We start from the raw sequence: 23,948 nt of genomic DNA, 5'->3' as shown, positions 1-23,948 counted from the left end.
GAATAATTTTGGAGCAAAATATCTCAGTAATGTTTATGAGCGTGGGCTTTGGAGGCAGACCCTCCTGGGTTTGAATCCCAGCACTGTCACTTGTTAGTTGTGTCATGTGAGACATTTTTCCTTGGTAAAATGGAATGCCATACGGTTTAATAGAAATAGTAGCTGGGACTTGGCTCGGTACGTAGCAGCTCTCAAGTAGTTGTTGCTGCTGCTGCTACTCCTACTACATGAGGAAGGTGACTGCTAGGAAGGAAAGGACAAAGAATTATCCTATTTGTCATGTCTGATTAGTTGGTTTTACCCTTTCCTAATGCAGAAGCCATTGGGAATTAACCCCAGGCTGATGTATCAAAGGGAAGTCTTCTCTTGGGCTTTCAGCAGAATGCATGCTCTCTTTTCTCGAAGGAGGAAATTATTAGTTTTCAATTCCACTTTTATTTATTTATTTATTTTTTGTGGTACATGGGCCTCTCACTGTTGTGGCCTCTCCCGTTGCGGAGCACAGGCTCCGGACACGCAGGCTCAGCGGCCATGGCTCACGGGCCCAGTCGCTCCGTGGCATGTGGGATCCTCCCAGACCGGGGCACAAACCCGCGTCCCCGGCATCGGCAGGCGGACTCTCAACCACTGCGCCACCAGGGAAGCCCTCAATTCCACTTTTTTAATCTTTTGAAAAGATTTTAGCCATCCTTGAGTGTATAGTATCTGTTATCTGTATGGAATGTTTGGAAAGTTTCCTGTTTACTCCATTGTACCCCTGATAAAGGATGTTGGACAGTCATCTCGTTGTTAAATAAACATGGCCTGCTTCTTATAAACACCTTTGTTCTGATAATGCAGTTTCACACCCAAGGTGTGACTATGTGGCATCTTGTGTGATACTTGGATGAATGAGATGAGTAAGTGGGTCTCTTTATCCTGCTTGGAATCTTTCTAACAGTTTCCACACCACTGAGAGTTCCCCTCTGGAAGCCTTACTGAAGTTGGAGTTGTATGTTGAGAATCACTTTGTTTTTGTGCTTTCTTTTCTCTTTCCTGGACAGAAACCAAAGCCCAAACCCCGGCCATCCATCACAAAGGCGACCTGGGAGAGTAACTATTTTGGGGTGCCCTTAACAACCGTGGTGACTCCAGAGAAACCGATTCCTGTATTTATTGAGCGATGTATTGAGTACATTGAAGCCACAGGTAAGTGTTGCCTCAGAGCCGATTACAGCTTTCACTGTTTACAGGACACTCTCTAGAGGGCTGAGCCATCTGGAGATTCTGGAATTATTTCTTGTTTCCGTGAGATGCTTTCTGGGAAGGAGCTGAGTAATCCCGACAGCTGTCAGACTTGTGTGGATCCTCCATCTTCATGTAGTTTTGAGGCTGTCCTGCGGGATATGTTAGGCCTTTCAGTGTGTGGTAGCAGTCCTGTTGTCAGGACTGCAGTTGTGGCTGGTTGGAATACCTCTTCTGTGGTCCTGCAGCTCCCTGTCATAGCGTGGAGCCTGTTTGTCCCCTACAGGTCTCCCAGCAGGGAAAGGGTTTTATTTATCAGTGACTTCAGCGCTGTACTGGACCCAAATGTCCAATGTACTGGACCCAAACTAACACATTTTGGTTTAATAAAAGGAATGTGTAGATGGCCATTGATCAGGTTCCTGAAATTCATATATTGATAGAAATTTTTTCCTGCAATAAAAAACCAGCTAAGATGCTTAGACATCATCTAGTCAGGCAGCTGCATTTCAAGTCCATTGGCAACTTGGTGTTATCCCAAAGGCTGACTGTCTTACAGTTTTCTGTATTGCTCTTGAAATGTTAAAATTTTACCTGTGTGAAAAACATTTATTTTGTTCATTTAGAGCTCCCATAACCTGTCTCCTTGACATTTTTTCCTTTTCTTTTTTTTTTTTTTTTTCCTTTTTGGCCATGCCACATGGCTCGTGGGATCTTAGTTCCCTGACCAGGGATTGAACCCAGGCCCCGGCAGTGGAAGCTCAGAGTCCTAACCACTGGACTGCCAGGGAATTCCCATCCTTGGCATTTCTTTTGTAACCCCCGGAGCTTCCAGTTCCATGTCATTGTTTCCCTTGATTTTCTCCTGGATACTTTCAAAGCTGATGAGCTTTGAGGAGGTGGTATAGTGGGCACATGGTTATGTGGACCCTTGAGCATTAAGAGGTGAGCTCAAGGATATAGGCTGCTACTAATTTGGAACCAAGGTAGGGATTATAACCTCCCTATGTGTTCTTTCTAATTCCAGTATTACCTGCAATGATATTAAGTATTGTGTGGTGTGGACAGCCTACCAAGCTCTGCTACTAATTTCAGCAGCGTCATGTTAGGCTGACTGGTGGTGTTCATATTTACTCAGGATGTGCCAAATCAGGGGAAATGGGTTTCAAATTGAAGCTCTCTAAAGACTCTGGAGTTATTTCCAGGGTTTTCTCAGTAGCACACCAGGATTGAATCACAGCAAGCACTTGGCATAATCATAGCAGATCTGTAGTTTGTTTAGACCATCTGTACCCAAAGCCTTTTGTCAGTGTCCATCTTCTTGACATTGGTTTTATATCAGTTTCTTCCTGGCACCTCTGCCTTGGGCAAGGAGGAAATCTTCAGGAAGAAAGTTTGAGTGACTCAGGCCTCTCTCTCACTTCAGAGAGATAGTTTATATCATTTGGGGGGTCCCTAACTTTAATTTGAAGTGATTTCAGATTTATAGGAAAGTTACCAAAATTTTAAGTTGAAGAAATTGAAAGTTACAATTCCCAGGTTCCTTAAATGTTAACATTTTACCACATTCCCTGTATCGTGTGTGTGTGTGTGTGTGTGTGTGTGTGTATCTTTTTTCCTGAAATGTTTGGAAGTTGCAGATATGATGCACCTTTACTTCTAAATACTTCAGTGGGTATTTACTAAAAACATTCCCTTTATATAAACACCATGCAGTTATCAAAATTAAGACATTAACATTGACCCAATACTAACCTGTCTAATCTGTAGACGTTTTCATTTCATCATTGGTCACATTAACATCCTTTAATAGCAAAAGACAAAATTTTTTTTGGTCCAGGACCAAATGTGGTCCAGACCACATTAAATGGTACATTTAATTATCAAGTCTCTTTAGTCTCCTTTAATTAGAACAGTTCAGTTTATCTGTTTTTCATGGTCTTGATAATTTTAAAAAATACAGATCAGTTATTTTGTAGGAGGTTCCTCAACTTGGATTTTTTTTTTTATGTTTCTTCATGATTAGGTTCATGTTTGCACTTGTGGCAGTAACAGCAGGGAAGCGAGGCTGTGTCCTTCTCAGTGCATCATGCCAATTGGCTTGTGTGGTCAGTTTGTCCCATCACTGGAGATTTTCTCTTTGACCCCTTGATTAAGGTAGTGGTGTCTGCCAAGCTTCTCCACTGTAAAGCTACTCTTCCCCCATTGTATGAATAAGTATTTTGTAGGGAAATGCTTTCAGACTGTGTAAGTATCTGTTTTCTCCTAATATTTTCACCCACTAGTTTTAGCATCCATTGATGATTCTTCCCTGAGACAATGATCACCCTAATTCCTTCTTCATTTATTAGTTAGGGTTCTCCTGTCAGGGTGAGCTTCCCTTTTCAGTGGGCTCTTTGACTGGCTCACCTGTGGTAGCACCAAATGTCTGAATTTTACTCACATGCCCTCTCGCTGAGCACATCTGTGGGCTTGATCTACCATACCCTCCTTGCTTCTCTGACTCTTAGACTGTGATTAGCTTTTTTTTTTTTTTTTTTTGCGGTACGCGGGCCTCTCACTGTTGTGGCCTCTCCCGTTGTGGAGCACAGGCTCCCGACGTGCAGGCTCAGCGGCCATGGCTCACGGGCCCAGCCGCTCCGCGGCATGTGGGATCTTCCCGGACCGGGGCACGAACCCGTGTCCCCCGCATCGGCAGGCGGACTCCCAACCACTGCGCCACCAGGGAAGCCCTGTGATTAGCTTTTTATTATTATTATTATTCTACAGGTGTTCTACCTATGAATCCTTTCAGGTGCGAAGACCTCTTCAACCCTGCCCCCAGTTCACCACCAGCCACTCCTGAGCTGCTGCTTCTCTTAAAGCTCTCTTAGATTGCACCCCTGCTCACCCTGACACCCAAAAGCTTGGAACTTCAGGGTCCTCTCTGACTCATCTAATCCGTTCCCAAGTGTGTCGCTGTCCTTTGTCATCTCTTGGCTCTGTCTCCTCCACTTCATTTCCACTGCCCCACTGTCACCCTCCTTCTCAGTCCATCCTGATTACATGGCATTTCCTCGACTATAAACCTCTTCTTGCTTCCTCACTGCCTACCAGATGCCGACGCAGTCTCAACTCCTCCCTATTACGCGCACTACTGCAGTACTGTTATGCTGTGGTTGTCTGCCTGCCTTCTCTCCCTCCCTCCGACCCTCCCTCCCCATTCTTTCTGTTTTATACTACCACAGGCATTAATTTTAAAATTGTTTTACAAGAATACACACCATGTATTAGAAGGATATGGCCAGAGCAGAATTTCTTTGTGTTTCTCTGCTTTGCATATACCCTTCGTGTGGTTTGAAATGTGTCCCACGTTCCTCCTTGCCTCTGGAACTTGTCCTCATTCTTCAGGACTCTTCCACCCCCAGCAGCACTTTGAATGTAACCTTCCTGGTAGTTCTTCCCGGCACATTTCAATCTTGAGAACAGGATTCTCTGTTCCCCTTGTCTCGGAGAACCTGGCACACAATACACATTAGTTGTTGATGGAATGATTGGTTTTCAACCTGGAATACCTTAATTGCATTGTTTTCTTCTTCTTTCCCTTTAAATTCTGGTCATATGCTTCCCCTCATTGGCATTAGTTTGTACTTTTATAGAATTTCAGGAAAATAATTAGATGTGGTATCTGTGAGCTTAATGTGTATGTTGGGGGCAGGTGTCTTTTGTGTACTCAGTTTCCTAAAAGAATTTGTTTTCCTCTTCATAAAATTAAAGCATGTTCATTGTAGAAATTCAACAAAAGGCAAAAACTGAAAAAGAATTTAAAGATTCATTATCTTCCACTTAATGAAAACCACTGTTGATATTTTGATGTATTTCCTTATAGTTTTATTTCTCTGCATGTGTATAGGTTTTTAGTTTTACGTAATTCAGAATATGTGGTATTATAGTTCTCAAAAAAAATTTAGCGTAACTCAGATGAGGCTAAAGAGCCCTGAGTTCACCAGCTTACCTACTCCCGTTTTCCTGCAGAAAAAGGAACTCAGTAACTAAGAGTTATGTTGGAGGACCATTTTTTGAGAACCATTACTTTTTAAACCAGACATTATTTTGTGAGCATGTTCCCCTGTCATTAAATACTCTGTGAAAATATGACTTTTAATTGCTGTACAGTGTTCCATTAAATGGCTGTATCACAGATTATTTAACCATTCCCCGTTCTTAGGCCCCTGTAGCATTTTCTCCTGATGTACTTAAAATAAAACAGATTCACTAGGAGAGGCATTTGGGAAGAGTGATATAGAGCTTCAGGTCTGCAATTAGACCGCATTTAGAATCTTTGTTCTGCCATTTGCTCATCTGTAAACTGAGGGTGATGACAGGACCTGCCTGCTTGGGCTGCCAGGGTTCAGGGGGACTTGCACGTCGGGCGCCGAGTGTGGCGCCTGGCACACGGAAGTGCTCAGTGCGTGCTGGTCGTCGCGGTTAGCTTCACCCGTGGTACATTCGGTCTTCCTTCCTATTGCCGGTCAGACTTTACCGAGTTAGGACCTTTTTCTTTTCTCCCTAACTTTTAAATTTGAAAGTGGTAAAATCCATTGAAAGAGTACTACAGTAATCACCCAGTATTCACCGGTGGTTAACATTTTGCCACATTTGCTCTTTCTCCCCACAATTTGTATTGTTTTTTAATAAATTTATTTATTTATTTTTGGCTCTGTTGGGTCTTCGTTTCTGTGCGAGGGCTTTCTCCAGTTGAGCGGCGAGCGGGGGCCACTCTTCATCGCGGTGCACAGGCCTCTCACTGTCGCGTCCTCTCCCGTTACGGAGCACAGGCTCCAGACGCGCAGGCTCAGTAGTTGTGGCTCACGGGCTTAGTTGCTCCGCGGCATGTGGGGTCTTCCCAGACCAGGTCTCGAACCCATGTCCCCTGCATTGGCAGGCAGATTCCCAACCACTGCACCACCAGGGAAGCCCACTGTATTGTTGTTAAACCATTTGAAAGTGAGCTGCGGACACCATGTCACTTTACTTCTAAAAGTCTCAGCATATATCCCTAAGCTTCAGGACTTTCTCCTCTATAACTACAATAACATTATCACTTTTAAGAATATTAGCATTAATTCAAGAGCATTTCATATAGATCTATATTTAAATTTACTCAGTTGACTTAAAACTGTCTCTTAAAGCTGAGTCTTTTGTTCTAGGATCCAATCAGTATTCACAGTGCATTTAGCTATTGCCTCCTTAGTCCCTTTCAGTCGAGAACAGTTCTCTCTGCCTTTTTTTTTTAGTGATGACCTTTTTTGAAGAGTCTAGACAGTTGTCGTATAGACTGTACCCTTGTGTGGTGTGCTGTCTGTACCTCTCCAGTGTCCTCAGCCCCCTTCTGACACCACCCATAGCCACCTCCTCATGTGGCTCCTGTCTGAGCCGAGGGCTGGGGCTGCAGACGCCTCCCTCCCTGGACACAGCACATCTGTGAATTGGGCATCAGGACTCTCTGAATGAATTCGTCGGTCAGGTGTTTCCCCAGCTCTGGCTGCTTTCTACTGAACTTGTGCTTTTCTTAGGGAAAGCCTGTGCTGCCACCTGACCACCCATCCCATGTCTCCCTCTCTTACTCATGGTAGAATTGCCACATGACCCAGTTTCCATGTGGTGGTCCAGGCAGTCACTTCTAACCAATTAGAGATGATATTCCAAATAAAACTTGTTTGTCAGGACTGCCCCATGCAGTTCAAAGTCAGAAGTCATTGTGTCCCTGTTTTTGTGTCCATCTCATGCACCTGGGCACTGTGCTTATCCTGGCAAATAAAGTATTACATCATCACTTTCAAGGGCAGTGCTTGGGAGTTCATAGTCCTGCCAGCCATGGTTAGGCCTTTCATGCCTCAGGGCCTGTGTTGCTACCCACCTGCCGCTTCACAGCCAGTGTCACAGTAGAAACCGAACCAAAACCTTGCGATAGAGAGGAAATGGTGTGACCGTTATGAATTGGGACGACTTAAACCATCCCATCACCGTAAAAATATTTTTTCTGGGACTTCCCTGGCAGTCCAGTGGTTAAGACTCTGCTTCCAATGCAGGGGACACCGGTTCAGTCCCTGGTCAGGGAATTAAGATCCCATGTGCCGTGCGGCGCAGCCAAAAATAATAATAATAAAAAAATCTTATTATAAGAGTAATATACTTGTTCACTGTAAAAAATTTAATCATTATAAACATAGGTAGATGTTATATAGGTATATAACAAAGTGAAAGTCCCTTATAATCCCAAGTCTCCAGAAGTAATCTGCATTAATAGTTGGATTGTGTTTTCTGCTAATACTGTCCCCCAAAATGTTTAAAAGCATGAGATCATGTACTACTGTTCCACAGCTTGTTTTTTGTTTGTTTTAATTTAACACTGTATCTTGTGCATCATCTTTTAAAATTTCATCTCCAAGCCAACTGCATTTTAACCTTTGACCTGAGAAGAGGGTGGCGAGAGTTGGGCTCAAAGGGGGTCTCTGGGAGTATGGGAGGAGAAGCTTTGTTTGCAGCCATTCTGCCTTCCAGGGGTGGCAGGTTCCTGTCCCATGTTTTGTGAGTAAATTGCTGACTCCTCCTAAACATGAATCACAAAGAAAGGATTGCTGCCTTCTTGCCTCAAAATGTGCTGCTCCTGCTATTACCAGGACTCTGTTGGAGCTCCTCCCCCATATTCTTAGGTTAGCTCATAAGATTGTGGGTGGAGATTGGTTCTAGTTTGCACCTGTTTTTTGTTTTTTTTTTAATTTTTTAAAAAATTATTTATTTTTGGCTGTGTTGCGTCTTCGTTGCTGCGCGCAGGCTTTCTCTAGTTGCAGAGAGCGGGGACTACTCTTCATTGTGGTGCACGGGCTTCTCATTGCAGTGGCTTCTCTTGTTGCGGAGCACAGGCTAGAGTGCAGGCTCAGTAGTTGTGGCGCACAGGCTTAGTTGCTCTGCTGCATGTGGGATCTTCCCGGACCAGGGCTCGAACCCCGTGTCCCCTGCGTTGGCAGATGGATTCTGAACCACTGTGCCACCAGGGAAGTCCCTGCACCTGTTTTTTTTCCTGAGCTTTCTGACCGGTTCATTTATCCTGTTTCCATATTTTCTAAAATTGGAATGTGTTCAGAAATGGCCAGTAGGTAGAACAGCTTTCAGATTGATTTGCAGATGCTTTTAGCCCAGGCCCAGTGACAGCCTCTGTGCTTTCTGTGCTAATAGGATATTAGATTTTCACTTTCTCAGCTCTGGTTACATGGGAAGGCTGGAAAAGGGCATGTAACTACTGCAGCTGCTCTGGGGTCACCATGGCAGCGGGATGGGAGGACTGACTGGGGGTCAGATTTGACTTTGTATTTCTGGTTAGAAAGCTTTTTCTTCAAGTTTTCTTCAGGTTTTCATCCATGTGGAAAATCGGTCAGGGCAATAGAGTCACTGCTCCCCTTTGATAGCAGTGTGACTCCTCGGTGAAGGAGAGCATTGGCCAGGCTAATCTGAGGTCTCTGATGTGTGGCAGGAAGTAGGAATATTCAATTCTGGACAGTTTATCTCACTGGAGTTGGGGTGAGGACTTTTAGAGCCTACTCACAATCCTCCTGAGAATAATTTCTCAGGATAAGTACGCTATCTTTACACCTCACTATGGTCACAAAACTAAGGTTTTATACCCCGAGTCTCTGGGCCAATTTTGAGTCAAGGCTTCCTTCTCGAAGTTGGGGGGAAGTATCCACGTCGTACAGCATAGAAACTCCCTGAAGGAGCTTCTTCCAAGTGTCACTCCTCCCCATCCCGGGAGGTCTAGTATCCTGGAGGCTGAATGCCTAGTGCCCTGCTCATCTGGGCTCTGCTGCATGTATTCCCCAGGCCGGCAGCCTCGCTTGTCAGCCATTTAACTAAGAATAGCATTCTCTAGGAATGATTTCTTTGAATAATGTGTGAGACCAAACCTCCTTGCTCCCTCTTTCTGTGATTTTTAACCTTTTTCTTTTGGCAGTGAGAGGGGGCAGGGTGACAGTGGCAAAAATCATTTCACATCCAGCCATCCTTTTCTTAATTGCTTTGCTTACTGAGAGGTGACCAATCCCCAGCACCTCTAGCAAGTGCCACAGAGGGCTGAGAATAGGAATTGTTCCCAGGGAGAAGTAGTTTCATTTGGACAGAAGGCCCCTCTTTTGCATCTTAAATTACAATGTATTCAGACCATACCATATAAATAATTGGTAGGCCATGGTTTTGTTAGTGCATCTTACTTTCTGTTGGTCCCTGTAGAGTGAAAAGCTCCCTGTAGTCAAGGAGGCCTGCAGCTGTTTAAAATAATAATGCCAAAGATGGTCTGCCATCACGTTAACTTTCCCCATTTTCTATTCCTGACACATTTATTGAGTGCTTGCTATGATCCAAGCATTGTACTGGGCACTTGGCATGTGTGATCTCATTTCACAAGAGATTGTTTTGTTGCTGTAAGAAGCCACATGTGGGAAGGTGACCCTTGGGAGGCAGTCAGGGTACATCACGGTCTTTTATCACTGCAGGGAGGACCTCGGTGTCAATAAAGTGCAGGAGGGAGAAGGTGGCAGCATTTATATTCTCTTCCCCTGCTCTCTGGGAGGAATCCTACCCCACAGTCTGGTAACAGAACCAGGACCCTGCCTTTCGAGGCAGTGCCTACCTGGGCACAACATTGCCCCTGAAATTCACATTTGTTTTCAAAAGCCCTTTTGCTGGAGGGCCTGGAATCGAACCACACTACCCTGCATTGGGGTTTCAGTGCCTGCACTTAGCAGGCTTTGTATTGCAAGCGGGGCTTTTTCTTTTTTTTTTTTAAGATTTTTTTTGATGTGGACCATTTTTAAAGTCTTTATTGAATTTGTTACAGTATGGCTTCTGTTTTATGTTTTGGTTTTTTGGCCGCGAGGCGTGTGGGATCTTAGCTCCCCAACCAGGGATCAAACCCACACCTCCTGCATTGGAAGGCGAAGTCTTAACCACTGGACTGCCAGGGAGGTCCTGAGAGGGACTTCTTCTGTCTGCCTTCCAGGGGCTCCTTGATGGGCAGCAGAATCCGGTCAAGCTTGACCTCTCACCTCTGATGGAGGGAAAATCCAGATACAGCACCAGGTGGTTGTAGAAAGAAAGAAATGTCCTGATAAGTCGTTAGTAGGTTGAAAAATATTTAGCTTACCATCTTTTGGTGGGGGGGGGGGTGGATGGCAGATTCTGTTCATTCAGCAGGTATTTATTGCATTAATTTATTAATATATTAATTAGTGCTCGGCATTGTGTTGAACTAAAGTTGCCCTCATGACGACCAGGGGTGGAGGAAATAGACATAATCACACAAATGAATAATTAATTCAGGCAAGGAACATTACTGGATTTTAAAAATCACTGGAGAATAAAACGACTGACAGGACCAAGTGACGATATGGAGGAGTTAGAACCCTCGCCGCTGCTGTTCAGGTGAGTAAACAGACTGGTCCATCCATCCCCTGGAATACTACTCAGGGGCCAAAAGGAATGAATTACTGCTACACACAGCAACATTGTCAGGTCTCAGAATCATTATATGCTGAGAGTGATAGAAGCCAGACACAGAAGACTACAAATTATGATTCCATTTATACATGGCTCTGGAAAATGCAAACTAATCTATAGTGACAGGAGGCAGGTCAGTGGTTATGGTTGCCTAGGAGATGGGAGTGGCAAGAAAAATTGCTTGCGGAGGGGCATGGGAAAACTTTTGGGGGTGATAGAAATATTCCATATCTTGATTGTGGTGATGATTTTACTCATGTACACATACTTCAAAATCACCAAACTGTATGCTTTTAATGGATACAGTTTATTGTATATAAATTATGCCTCAGTGGTTGATTTTTTTAAAATCACTGAGGAAAGGTGTTGAGGGAACTTGATATTTGCATGGTCTCAGAATACCACCCAGCACATTAATTACTAATTACAAAGGAGAAATGTACCTTTATAATGGGGAGATATGGGGGTTACCACCTTAACAAAAGGTGAACAGGACTGGCACCCCCAGCTGTTCAGCCTGACATTATGTGCCTTGTTGCCAAAAATATTTAATCTGAATCTTATCATGAGTAGATAATCAGACAAATCCAGAATGTGATACATCTTACAAGACAACTGGCCTGGACTCAATAAAAAGGTCAGTGTCATGAAATAGAAAAAAGTTTGGGGGCCTAGTGCAACTTCTGTGTTTATAACCCGAACCCCTTTCCCATTCAGGTAGCCAGGTGTTTAGTGTATGAGCTTCTGAGTCACCTCTAGTGTCCTGACTTTCCCACGCAGTAGCTGGCCTTAAACTGTCTAAGCCTCATTTTCCTGTTCCTTCAAATTGGGAATAAAAATAATAGCTCTTTCAAAGGGAATTTTTTAGAATTAAATGAACTCCTGTTTGTAATGTTCTTAGCATAATGCCTCATACGTAGTAATCACTCAGTCCATGTTGGCCATTATTTTGGTGGCTCATGTTACTGATTTACTGCGGTTGTGGAAACCCAAATAGGACACTTACCCAGAACAGTAATGGATGACATTAGACAATGTCTGTAGGCAGGGTTTTTTTTTGTTTGTTTGTTTGTTTTAACCAGGTGAGGAGGCAACAGAATCAAGCGTTTTATTTATTTTTTAATTTATTTATTTTTGGTCACACGGCCTGCAGGATCTTAGTTCCCCAACCAGGGATTGAACCCGCGCCCTCAGCAGCGAAAGCACGGAGTCCTAACCACTGGACCGCCAGGGAATTCCCTGTAAGCAGTTTTTAAAAGCTTCTCACTGAAGTATAGCATCCATTAAGAAAAGTGCACTCATCGCAAGTGCAGCTCCATGAATAGCCACTAACTGAATACACCTGTGTAACCAGTACCCAGACCAAGAAACAGAAGGTGACCAGCTGCCTGCAAAACTTACTACCCTGGCTCCTGCCCCTGGCTTCTGCCAGTTACAGAATAGTTTTGCCTGCCTTTGTACTTTAATAATGGACTCATATACCAAATGCATAGTTGTGGCCTAGCTTCTTTCACTCAGCATGATGTCTGTGACATTCATCTGTAAGCTCCCTCGTGGTTGCGTGATTCATTCATTCTCATTGCTGTATACTGTTCCATCATGTGGCTAGTCCACAATTTATTTATTCATTCTACTCTTCGTGGGTATTTGGGCACTCTCCAGTTTGGGGGCTGTTATGAACAGTGCTGCTCTGAACATTCTTGTACATGAATATTGGTGTGTGTATGTGCCCTCATCTACTTCAGGTATATACCCAGGAGTGAGGCAGTTTTTAATAATTAATTTTAACATGTTGAACATGTTGGTTTAAAAGATGTCTTGAAGCACATATCAGTTCCTGAAGGGGCAATAAGTCTATGAGGCTGAGAGCTAAAGCAGTAGGAGGATCTCTGCTACCTATTTATGGCTTTGTGTTTCCTGTCTTTTAAGGGGTAAGGGATCGTTCTGGCGAGGGTGTATGTGGGTGCACAGAGCTGTGTCATACATTATTTTAGCAGCTAGATCATTCCCGTTTGCCAAGTGTGCCTGGCTGGAAGAATCTTGAATTCTTCCAATACCTTGTGGTGTAGCCCTTTTCTTTGCTGGGGCTCTCCTCGTGGTTCCGAGTTGAGACTGTGGTTAGCACAGATCTTGGTAACCCTATGGTTTTTACTTGATGAGCTGTCATGGGGCATTGCTCCCTGATTCAGTTTTGGCCATTTGTAGCACAGATAAATAGGTGTTTTTATTGACACCTACCAGTAAGACTTTAAAATGAAATGTTCAACCCTGTGGGCAGTTTGTGAGGGGAGGAAGGGTGAGGCAGAGTCTGGAAGCGAAGCTCTTCCCCCAGTGTGTCTGAGTGTGAGTGTGGAGCCCTGCAGCCGTGGCTGGAGATCAGCTTGTCTGCTTTGTTCGCAGGTCAGAGGTGGCCCACGGCTCCTCTGCGCAAATGGAAGCCCTCTGTAAAAATGCTCTTTGACAGAATACTTAGAGCTGTGACCTTCTTCCTGATTGAGCTCGTTTGCCCGGGTAAATGAGCAGAGTGCTTTCTGCGTGGCAGATTTAAATTTCACCACTAATTGAGGGTAGCATCTTTGGGGAGAAGCGCTTGCCATTAGATCAGAGGCCTTTTGGGAGACAGCCTGGCAACAAGCACATCAGGGCAGATTAAGGCAGGGGGTAGAGATGGGGAGAGGACAGAGTGCAACTGTTATTAGTAACTGGGGGACGGTCCATGGAGAAGCCAAGTGAGAACTCTTGCCATGTGCCTGTGGGGACTGTGCACATATGCACATACGTGATGCATATGTTTTGATGGCCTTTTTTCTTGCTACTGACTAATCTGTACAGGATAAACCTGGAGCCAAACTGCCTGGATTCGAATCTCTGTTCTGCTGCTTATGAACAAATGTTTAACCTCTCTGTGACTCAGTTTCCTTGACTGTAAGATGAGGATAATGATAGTACTTTGAATCATTGAGGTGATTCAATATGTTAAAAACCTTATAACAGTACCTGGCAGGTTGTAAATGATCAATTAGCATTTGTTGCTGCTGCTTTTAGCACTGACACTAAAGTGCATCTTCCACTCTAGTTGGGCCTCTCAGCTTGCTGGAGCCTCATTTGCCAAGCCCTGCTGTCCGCTAGGCTTGGTTCCCCTCCCCCTGTGCAGAGGCCCCTCACCTTCAAAGTCCAGCCCAGGCTTCTCCCTCCAGGAAGGGTAGCCCACTGACTCCCTCCCCTTTCTGAGTTTCAAAGAGCTTGATAGCCAGGCGGGTCAAACATAGAGTTTGGAACGGGTCATACCCCGTTCACAATCCCAGCTCTGCTGCTCCTCTTCTTAGTTTCACCGCTTCACACCTCTGAGCTCTTTGCTTCCTCTGCAAAACACAGCTAACGATAATACCCACCTTGTTAGGGCTGTGAGGGTTGAAGGAGATCGCGTGTAAGATACTTGGCCTGGCGCATACTAAACACTCAGGAAAGGGGAGACCTTGTCATCTTGTCGTGAAATCTTCAGTATTAACTTCTTGCTTGTCCTCTGATTATTTCATGAGTTGATTTTGATTCCCTGTTTAGATGTTCACCCCTTACAGTCAGGGATGTTTGTTACATGTTTTAGATCTTCTCCATGCCTACTTGGCCTGTGATAAATACTTGGGAATCTTTTTTTCTACAGAGCCATCTGCACCTCCATATAACCTCACTCTTTAGATAACTCTGTGCATTTATTTCTCTGCCTGATTCCAGAGTGCCAGAGGACTGGAGTGCGTCGAACTGTGAGGATCCTGTCCTTTTCTCATTCATTCAGTACATAGATTAATCGAGCACCTTCTATACTGTGTGCCGTGCACTGTTCAAGATGCTGATGATACAATATTGGAAAAAAGAGATGAAACTCCTTGCCCTCATGAACCGTGCATTGCAGTCTTGTGGGGGAGACAATGACAAACAAAATATAAAGAATCTTAGTGATTAGTGCTTGAGAGGAAAAAAATGAAGCAGGAGAGTGGTATGTGAAATGTCTGGGGTGAATGTTAAAATTTTAGAGATGGAGGGCTGGGGGAGAGTGCCTTTTGATGTGAACCTGAAGTAAATGAGGGAGGGAGCCATGCGATTACCCAGGGAAGACTCTTCCAGACAGAACAGCGAGTGTAAAATTCCTGAGACTGGAACATTCCTGGTAAGGACCTTGGCTTTTACTCTGAGGTCAGAAGCCATTGGAAGCTTTTGAGTGAAGGGACAGTAATTGGCCTTTGTTTAATAAAATAACTCTGACCACTGTGTGGAGAACAGTTCTGACCCTTGAAGACTGAAATGCACTTGATCTAGCTGCCTTTCTGCAAATCTTCCTCCGTTCTGCCCTTCCTTTCTCTGCATATGTACCCAGTCTTGCATTATGCTGGCATGGGTTCACCTAGACCCTTAGTTTAAACCTGAAAGGGTAGAGGTGTATAACTCAGCATAGGAGGGCAGCCTGGATTAGAGCCAAAACTGGAAGAATGCAAGAAATGGTAAGCAGATGGGTTACTCATCTTTCTTCACACTTTTCAGTTTCATGCCTCCATGTCTTTGCTCATCACTGTTCTTACTGACTCATATGTTGTTTCCCCTCCCACCTGACAAATCCCCACTCTTTCTAAACCTTCCCTCTCTAAACATGCCTTTGTCACAGCAGGTTTTCCCTTGTATTAGGGTTAAATGAAGTCATAAGGGTGGGCCCTGCCTAATAGGGTTAGTGTCCTTATAAGAGGAGACATGAGAGAGCTCTCACCAGAAACCAAATTGGCCAGCACCTTGATCTTGGACTACCCAGTCTATGGTGTTTTGTCATGGTAGCCCAAGCAGAAGAATACAGATGGCAAGGTGATTGATGCAGGCATCAAAACTCCTGAGATCCTTAAGGTATGGGCTGATCCTTCCTTCATTTATGCATCCCCATGGGGCCTAGCTCTCCAGAGACCTCAGTCAGGTATCTTTGTGTGTTCACATGACCAGGACAGAGCAATTGGGTCAGTAGGAATGGGAATTGAGGCAACAGAAAGTCAGAAGGACTGAAGCTGGTGGAAGAAGACGTGGAAGAATATCACTTGAGAATCCTGGTCTAAAAAGATAAGCTCACTCTTTTGTGTTGTACCTGGCTCTCAGGTGGTTTATTTGTTTGAAATGTAAGATGACTTGGGTATCAGACAATTGAATCCCCCTTTTTCAAACAGAGATGGTACAAGGCCTTGTGATTTCACCCCAGTTTGCGTTCTTTCACCCTTGGCTGGAATCCTTTGTCTATTTAAATTTGGTGGCCTCCCAACAGTTTAAAAACAAACTCACACAATTTATCTTTTCGGGGAAGCTGCAATTTGGTTGAAACAAGACCTTTCTAGCATGTAGCTCCTGATAACTGCAACTACAATCAGTGTTTCTGTTTTGTGATCTATTTTTTGTGTTTCAAAAGCCACAACAGAAAACTCTTTCTTCTTTTGTGGTTGTCAGGAGCCAGCATTTGGGTTGTGGCAGCAAGAGAGTGTTTTTGTGGAAACTTAATCCGTAATGAGGTATTCCACTTCCTGGCCCGGGCTTTCTGTGAAGAGCATGTATGCCTTTATAACCCATGAAGGGAGTGAAGGGCCCCAAATCTGGGTAAATTCAAAATTCTTCTGAGCCTTGAAAAATGTAGGTTATGTAGTAGTTGTTGTTGTTATTGTTTTAATATCACTAAAACCAAATGAAGAAAAACAAGGTGAAAATACCCAATCTGAATTGAATTAAATATAACAATTATTGATTCTAAGAAGCCCCTTGGTTCTAAACTGCCCCCATCCGTGTGGTAACAGCTACTGGGGGAAGGATTGTGGGGCAGCGCAGTAAGTGCAGGTATTAACAGTAAGTTAGCCTAGTGTGGAAGACATTAAAATGGGCCGAGGTGCCCATCATCAGAGGGAAGGAATGCGGTAATGGCTGTCTTAACAACAATAGTGATGAGGATAATTAGCATTAAGGAGGCCCGGTCCTAAGCTCTTTATAAGCATTATTTCATTTCATCCTCTCGGGGAGGAGTTGTCCCTTGCCCACACACAGCTAGCCTTTCAACAGCCTTCTTGGCAGCAGTTACGTAAGGCCGACAATATCTTTCTAATCTGGACATCACTATTTCATATTTCCTGTGTTTGGGGTAAGGAAGCTCTATCCTTGAAGGAAAGGACTTACATAGCATTTAAATAATATAAGCAAGGGCCTCCCTGGTGGCACAGTGGTTAAGAATCTGCCTGCCAATGCAGGGGGACACGGGTTGGAGCCCTGGTCCGGGGATATCCCACATGCCGCGGAGCAACTAAGCCCGTGCGCCACAACTACTGAGCTTGTGTGCCGCAACTACTGAAGCCCACGAACCTAGAGCCCGTGCTCTGCAACAAGAGAAGCTACCTCAATGAGAAGCCCGCTCACCACAATGAAGAGTAGCCCCCGCTCACCGCAACTAGAGAAAGTCCGTGTGCAGCAACGAAGACTCAACGCAGCCCCCCCCCCAAAAAAGAAAAGAACAACCCCCTGGAGTCAGTCTGCTTGGATGCCAGGCTTAGTCCTGCCACCTCATTAAGCTCTGTGATCTGGGGCAGGTTACTTACCCCATCTAAGCCTTAGTTTCCTCATCTATTAAATGGGGGTGCTGATAAAAACAGTATTTTGATATATCCAGATACTCTCTTAGTTTTAACCAACTATTTCTGAGCATTTGAGAAGTACTTCTCTATAGCTCTCAACATACTAATCACCAGTGACTTCTAGCTGTTATTAAAACAGACCTTCTAACACTGCTATTCAGATGGTACCATCCTTCATCTTTTTTTTCCCCAAAAGTCTGATTTAAACTAGCTTAGATGTTTTATTCATCCAAATAGGCTTTCTCAGTTACTTCAAATTTGTGAGGCTGGGCCTAGTAACCATTTTGGTGTGGTGGCAAGGTGATAGACGGCAGGCATCAGAACAGCTGACTCTGAGCTCTGGATCTGCTGCTCACTCATTCAGGCCATGGGGATGTTGATAGAGCATGTTCAGTAATCCAGAAGACAGCGACTAGAACATGGGCCCCTGCCGTTAGGAGTTAGGAAATGAGAATGGGGGAGGGATATGCCTGTGTTCAAGACTATGAGAACCCAGCAGGGGAGCTGGAGTCACCTCATTTCTCTTATCCTTAATTTCTTCAGTGCAGGATGGAGGTAGTATCTGCCTTACCTATGCTACATGGCGTGTGATATTGAAGATCAAAGAAGAGACACATAGAAGTATTTTCAGATTATGAAACTTTGCAGCTATTCTTGTCTTGAGGTGTGTTGGTCTTATAATTTGAAAGGTAGAAGTAAGGCCTTCAGTTACTCTTGAATAGGTATGTGCTAGGTGCTGTATCTCATCTAATCTTTACAGCAGCCTTGTGAGGTAGACCATTTAATAATGCCATAAAGATTAGAGGTGGGGACTTCCCTGGTAGCACAGTGGTTAAGAATCCACCTGCCAATGCAGGGGACACGGGTTCGAGCCCTGGTCCGGGAAGATCCCACATGCCACGGAGCAACTAAGTCCGTGAGCCACAACTACTGAGCCCGTGTGCTGCAACTACTGAAACCTGCGCGCCTAGAGCCCGTGCTCTTCTTTCAAGAGAAGCCACTGCAATGAGAAGCCTGCGCACCATAACGAAGAGTAGCCCCTTCTCCCGACAACTAGAGAAAGCCCAGGTGGAGCAACGAAGATCCAATGCAGCCATAAATAAATAAATAGGTGGATGAATGAATGAATGAATGAATGAGCGTTTAAAAAAAAAAGATTAGGGCTTCCCTGGTGGCGCAGTGGTTGAGAGTCCGCCTGCCGATGCAGGGGACGCGGGTTCATGCCCCGGTCTGGGAAGATCCCACATGCCGCAGAGCGGCTGGGCCCATGAGCCATGGCCGCTGAGCCTGCGCGTCCGGAGCCTGTGCTCCGCAATGGGAGAGGCCACAACAGTGAGAGGCCCGCATACCACAAAAAAAAAAAAAAAAAAAGATTAGAGGTGGATTGGTAGCTGTGCCTTCCCAGGTAGGGAGCAGGGTGATCACAACTTTGGTCTTACATCTTGCATATCTTGCCTATTAAGAGGTTGTCAATTTAATCATGATCAGAACTACAGCAGCTCCCAGACTTTTTGATTTGGTGGACTAGTACTGTTGCCCTCAGCGTTCTGGGGGTGACAGAGGGTTGCCAGCTTTTTGTTCTGCCAAGCAAGGATATTAAATTTTTTAAAAATATCTTTTATGACTGTTATTTCATGAAAGTGAGAATGCTTCATCAACCTCGACATAGTAGGAAAGATGATTTCAAAATATAAGCTAGCCTTCTATTAATTTTTTTTTATCATGTGTTTGGTGTAAAATGCGGGACGGTATGCAGTGAAAAAGTAAGTCTCCCTCTTAGCCTTCTATCCCAGTTCCCCTGAACTAGCAAACTCCCTTTGTCTGTGTATAAGTTGCAGATATCTAATTGTTTGATTTATTTATAATCTTTGTTTTTTATAGAATTCATTTATTCATTTGTTTTTACAGTTGAATTTTTTATTGTTTCTTTTGGCTTCTGGGCTTTTGATATACTCACTTAGAAAGGGTTACCCCACTCCAAGATTATTTTTGAAAGTCTACCATAGCTTTTTTCTAGTGTTTTATGGTTTTATTTTTATCTGAAATTTATTTTGTGGAAGATGCAACATTATTTCAGATGTGACAGCATTATTTATTGCACCTTCTACTGATTTGAAAGCGACTTGTATATATTACAGTATACACTACTGAATTCCAGTATGTATTGGAGTGTCTTTCTGAACCCTCTCATCTCTTTGATCTAGCTAACTAGCTACCCATCCATCCATGTGCCAGAACTACACTGTTTTAATGACTGAGTTTTATAGGTAGCCACTTTGGAATTATCTTGGCTTTTCTTGTTTAATTTTCTGTATGAACTTCAGAATCTGTTTAATTTTTAAAATAAGCCTTTTGTAACCCTTAAATCACACATTAACTGTTGATATCTTTATGATGTTACATTTTCTTTTTTGTCTCTCAGTAGTGTTTTAAACTTTTCTTCATGTAGCTCTTGGTGGCTTTTTTTTTTTTTTGGTTGCATGATGAAATGGACTAATAGGTATGTGTTTATATAGATGGAGACTTGATTTCTGCGTATTAATTTTGTATCCAGACTCCTTACTTGAATATTTTATTGCTTGTAATAGTTTTTCAAATGATTCAGTTGGGTTTATTGAAATGTAATATACATATAATAAAACTCACCAATTTTGTGTGTGTGTGTGTGTGGTACGCGGGCCTCTCCCGCTGCGGAGCACAGGCTCTGGACGCGCAGGCTCAGCAGCCATGGCTCACAGGCCTAGCCGCTCCGCAGCATGTGGGATCTTCCCGGAACGGGGCACGAACCTGTGTCCCCTGCATCGGCAGGCGGACTCTCAACCACTGCGCCACCAGGGAAGCCCAATGTCGTTTCTTTTCCATGTGTTTTTGGTTTCTGTAATGGAAAAAGATTTATTTTTCTCTTCTACTTCCCTAGCTCTGCCCTTAAGTGTTTTATCTACTTTTGTTGTCTCTTGTCTTTTCTTAGTGTATCTCTGCTTTACACGTTGTTTCATAGAAAAGATTGTGTGGTTCATTTGTTTTTTATTTCATGGGAATATATTTTCATTTACTAATGGCAGCATTTTGGGGGGTTTTTTTGGTTTTTAATTTTTTGGCTGTGTTGGGTCTTCCTTGCTGCACACGGGCTTTTTCTAGTTGCAGCAAGCAGGGGCTACTCTTCATTGTGGGGCACAGGCTTCTCATTGCAGTGGCTTCTCTTGTTGCAGAGCACGGGCTCTAGGCACGCAGGCTTCAGTAGTTGTGGCTTGCAGGCTCAGTAGTTGTGGCTCGCGGGCTCTAGGGTATAGACTCAGTAGTTGTGGTGCATGGGCTTAGTTGCTCCAAGGCATGTGGGATCTTCCCGGACCAGGGCTCGAACCCATGTCCCCTGCATTGGCGGGCGGATTCTTAACCACTGCGCTGCCAGGGAAGTCCCTAATGGAAGCATTTTTGGATGAATGTTCTTTGCAATTGGTTTTTCTTGTGGGGTTTTTTGAGGTTTTTTTGTTTGTTTGTTTTGTGTTTTTGCTGGTAGTTTTGTGCTGGTTCCTTTTTTTTTTAAATTGTGATAAAATGTACATAACATAAAGTTTACCATCAATCATTTTTTAAATGTACAGTTCAATATGTGCTAGATCCTTTCATAAAATTGTCATTCATCTTTGAATGAGGTGATTCCTTCCATTCTAGCAGTCTGTAGAAAATTCTTTTGGGAAGGGGCTAGCCTAGGAGGGGTTTTTCTTGAATATTCTACTAGCCTTTCTTGCCCTCAGACATCTGGAAATGGCAGTTGTAATGCCCCAGGCATTCCCTGTCACCCTACCTCCTTGACAGACTGCTTCCTGTAGGTTTGACTTGTGTATATGATTCTTCATGCCTTACTGGGTCTGAGGAAGCCTCAGTCACCAGTCCCTGAGCCAGTTCCCACTGTTAGAAACAATGGATTGCTGGTATTGCCCCCTTAGAATGAAGCATTTACTTTTGAGAAGTGGACTTGCATGCTTTGTCTGACATCTGTAACAACAGGCGTTCTCTCTCATCGCTTTCCCACACCCTTGTTTGACCTTTACAGCATTTGGTGGTTCTTACTCACATATTGGGGTTTGGGGTCACAGATGTCTCTAGTTTTGTCAAAGACGTGATGTTTCTGTTTCTCATTCTCCTGGTTGCTTTTGTGTGGTTCTCTAGTGGAGAAAGGGGTAAAGTCTTCGTTCTGCCTTTTTAAAATGAAGTCCAGTCTTCTAACTTTAATAAATTTAGCTTTCTGAAAAACTCATTTTTTAAGCAGCCCTTATTTTTTGCCTCCTCCTGAGAACTTGCTCACCACCATTGGTCGGGAAATTGCTGCATTTGTGTCATTTAAAGGTAATCTGATCTTGTTGAGGGAGCGGCTTGAGGGGTTAGTGAGAGAGATATGCTTAGACCCTTTCCTGTGTTCTCTCCATTAGCCTATTTCTGTCTCCCTCTGATTTTATGCGCATTTCAGTTAGATCTCTGTGCTTGGTTACACATCTTCTTGTGTGTATATATCACTCTGCTGAGAAACTTGAGAAAGCTATGTCTCCTTTATGATCCGGCAGTGTGTGCGGCAGGAGTAAATGCCGGCCGGTCCCGTCACCAAAACAGGAAGCTCTGTGAGTTTGTAGGTAACAGACCCACACAGACCCTTGTGGCTTCCTTAGGTCTTGTAGTATGGAGAATTTCGTAAGTTTTCATTCTTTAGTCTACATAAAGAAAGATCCTTTTTATAGAATAGATTTTATTTTTCACCCCAGCCTTAATTATTGCTGTCATTTCTTTAGCTAGATTCTTCTTTTCCAGCTGGCCATAGTATATCAGTCAGATGAGGCCAGCTTACAATTTCAGTGGCTTAAAAGAGCAAAGATTTTTTTCCCCACTCATTTATGATATTTGTTCTGGCAGCTTTGCTCTGCACTGTCCTCACTCAGGGACCCACTGATGGAGCAGCCACTCTCTTGAACGACGCTAGGTGCGAAGGGAAAGAAACTTCTGGAGGATCTCATTCCAGCAATTAAATGTTTCAGCTTCACCTCACTTCTGCTCACAAGTCACTGGTCAGAACTGGTCACATGACTTTACCCAACCACAGTGGGAGCAAAGGAGTTTATTCTTCCTTGTTCCCAGGAAAGGAGAGTGGGACAATGACAGAAGTACTAATTAAGGACAACCATGGCTACCTGTCAGTTGTATCAGCAGAGTTGGCAAGTGTTCCATTTAGAATTTCTGGTCTTTGAATTTGTACGTTTTTCTTTTAGCATACCAGTGGATTGGAATGTCTGTGCCCAGCTCTGCATAGAACTTCCTGAGTGATTTTGCAGAGGGAAAAGGTTCTGAGCTTTTCTCTCTTGTGCATGATCTTACTTAATTCCCATAGAGTCTTATGAGGCAGAGACTATTATTTTCCTATTTTAATGGTGAGCTGGTATTGAGAAAAATTAAGTCATTTGCCCAAAAGTGGCTTAACTCATAAATAGCAGATTCAACTCAAATGTTGATCTATTTAATTCCAGAACTCAGGCTCTTAATCTTTATATCTTAAGACCTGAGTGTCCCCAACTTTTAAATGGGAGGCTTATTAGACTATCTTGTCTACAATGGCCTTGCTGACTTAAAAAAATGCCTGCCTTCCTAAAACTAGCATAACACCCCTGGTTGTCTGTGCTTTGAAATGCTAGCCCTGTTTACAACATTTGGCATTTCCTAGAAGCAAGGAACCAAAGCCCAAATAATTTTACAATGGAAGTCTTGATATGGCAGAGAAACACGATTCATGGCAACACAGGAACTATACATCTCTTGCTTGATTGTAGCATGGACCTTGGCAGCCAGAAGTCATGGTGGCTTGATAGTTTCTGATCAAAATGTCGAGGACCAGCAGTCTTCGTGGGTGGGGATGTGTGCATAGCAGTAAGTCCGGTGCTTTCTTTGGCCTTCTAAGTATTTTAAAATAGGTTAAACTTAAGACTTTTTTTCACTAGGTCCTAAACCTAAAGGTTTCTACTCCTTTTTTTTTTTAAGTGTTTGTTGTTCTTGTAAAATAGGTACTCCTTGTTAAGAATAATCAAAGGCAGAATGCTTAGAATTTGGGGCACTCGTGTACTGTTGGTGGGAATGTAAATAGACATAGCCATTAAAAAAGATAATTTGGCAGTATCTGTTAAAAATTTAAACCTCTTACGTTCTCAGTCCCAGCCGCTGGCCCTTCTGGGAATTTATCGTCCTATGGAAGTGTTTGTATATGTCCACACAAAGGTATGTACAAGGATGTCTGTTAATAGAATAGTGCATCTGTACAGTGGAGTTCTAGGTAGATGTTAAAAAGATAAGGTTTATCTAGCCAATATGGGACTGTACGTCCGTGATTTATTGTAAGGTGGGAAGAGCAGGTTGCAAAATTACGTGTGTAGTGTGATCCCATTATAAGGTGGAGTAAACCTGTGCTTATGTCAAGGTATATGCTTATGACTTGGTGTGAAAAATGTCTGAAAATTGCTAGGGTTTCAGGAGTGCCTTCCAGGTGGCTCTGGGAGAGGAGGGAGATTTTTGATAGGG

General features: G+C 43.7%; 1 protein-coding gene across 5 annotated transcripts in view; it reads left to right on the top strand.

The window, feature by feature from the left end:
- ARHGAP35 (Rho GTPase activating protein 35) overlaps positions 1 to 23,948 on the top strand; it is a 114,659-nt gene that overhangs the window by 58,394 nt on the left and 32,317 nt on the right. For 3 of the 5 annotated variants that reach the window (XM_022585278.3, XM_089902665.1, XM_089902666.1), the window contains exon 3: positions 1,044 to 1,188. In XM_022585278.3, coding sequence (XP_022440986.1) covers positions 1,044 to 1,188 — 145 coding nt within the window. Of the gene's footprint in view, positions 1 to 1,043; positions 1,189 to 23,582; positions 23,760 to 23,948 lie in introns of those variants that run through there. The other 2 variants (XM_089902664.1, XM_089902663.1) reach the window with 2 other exon arrangements.

This window comes from Delphinapterus leucas, chromosome 20 (assembly GCF_059928025.1).
Source record: "Delphinapterus leucas isolate spDelLeu-1000000601 "Yukka" chromosome 20, BTC_Dleu_Yukka2, whole genome shotgun sequence".
Lineage (NCBI taxonomy): Eukaryota > Metazoa > Chordata > Mammalia > Artiodactyla > Monodontidae > Delphinapterus > Delphinapterus leucas.
This window is presented reverse-complemented; position numbering and strand designations above follow the sequence as displayed.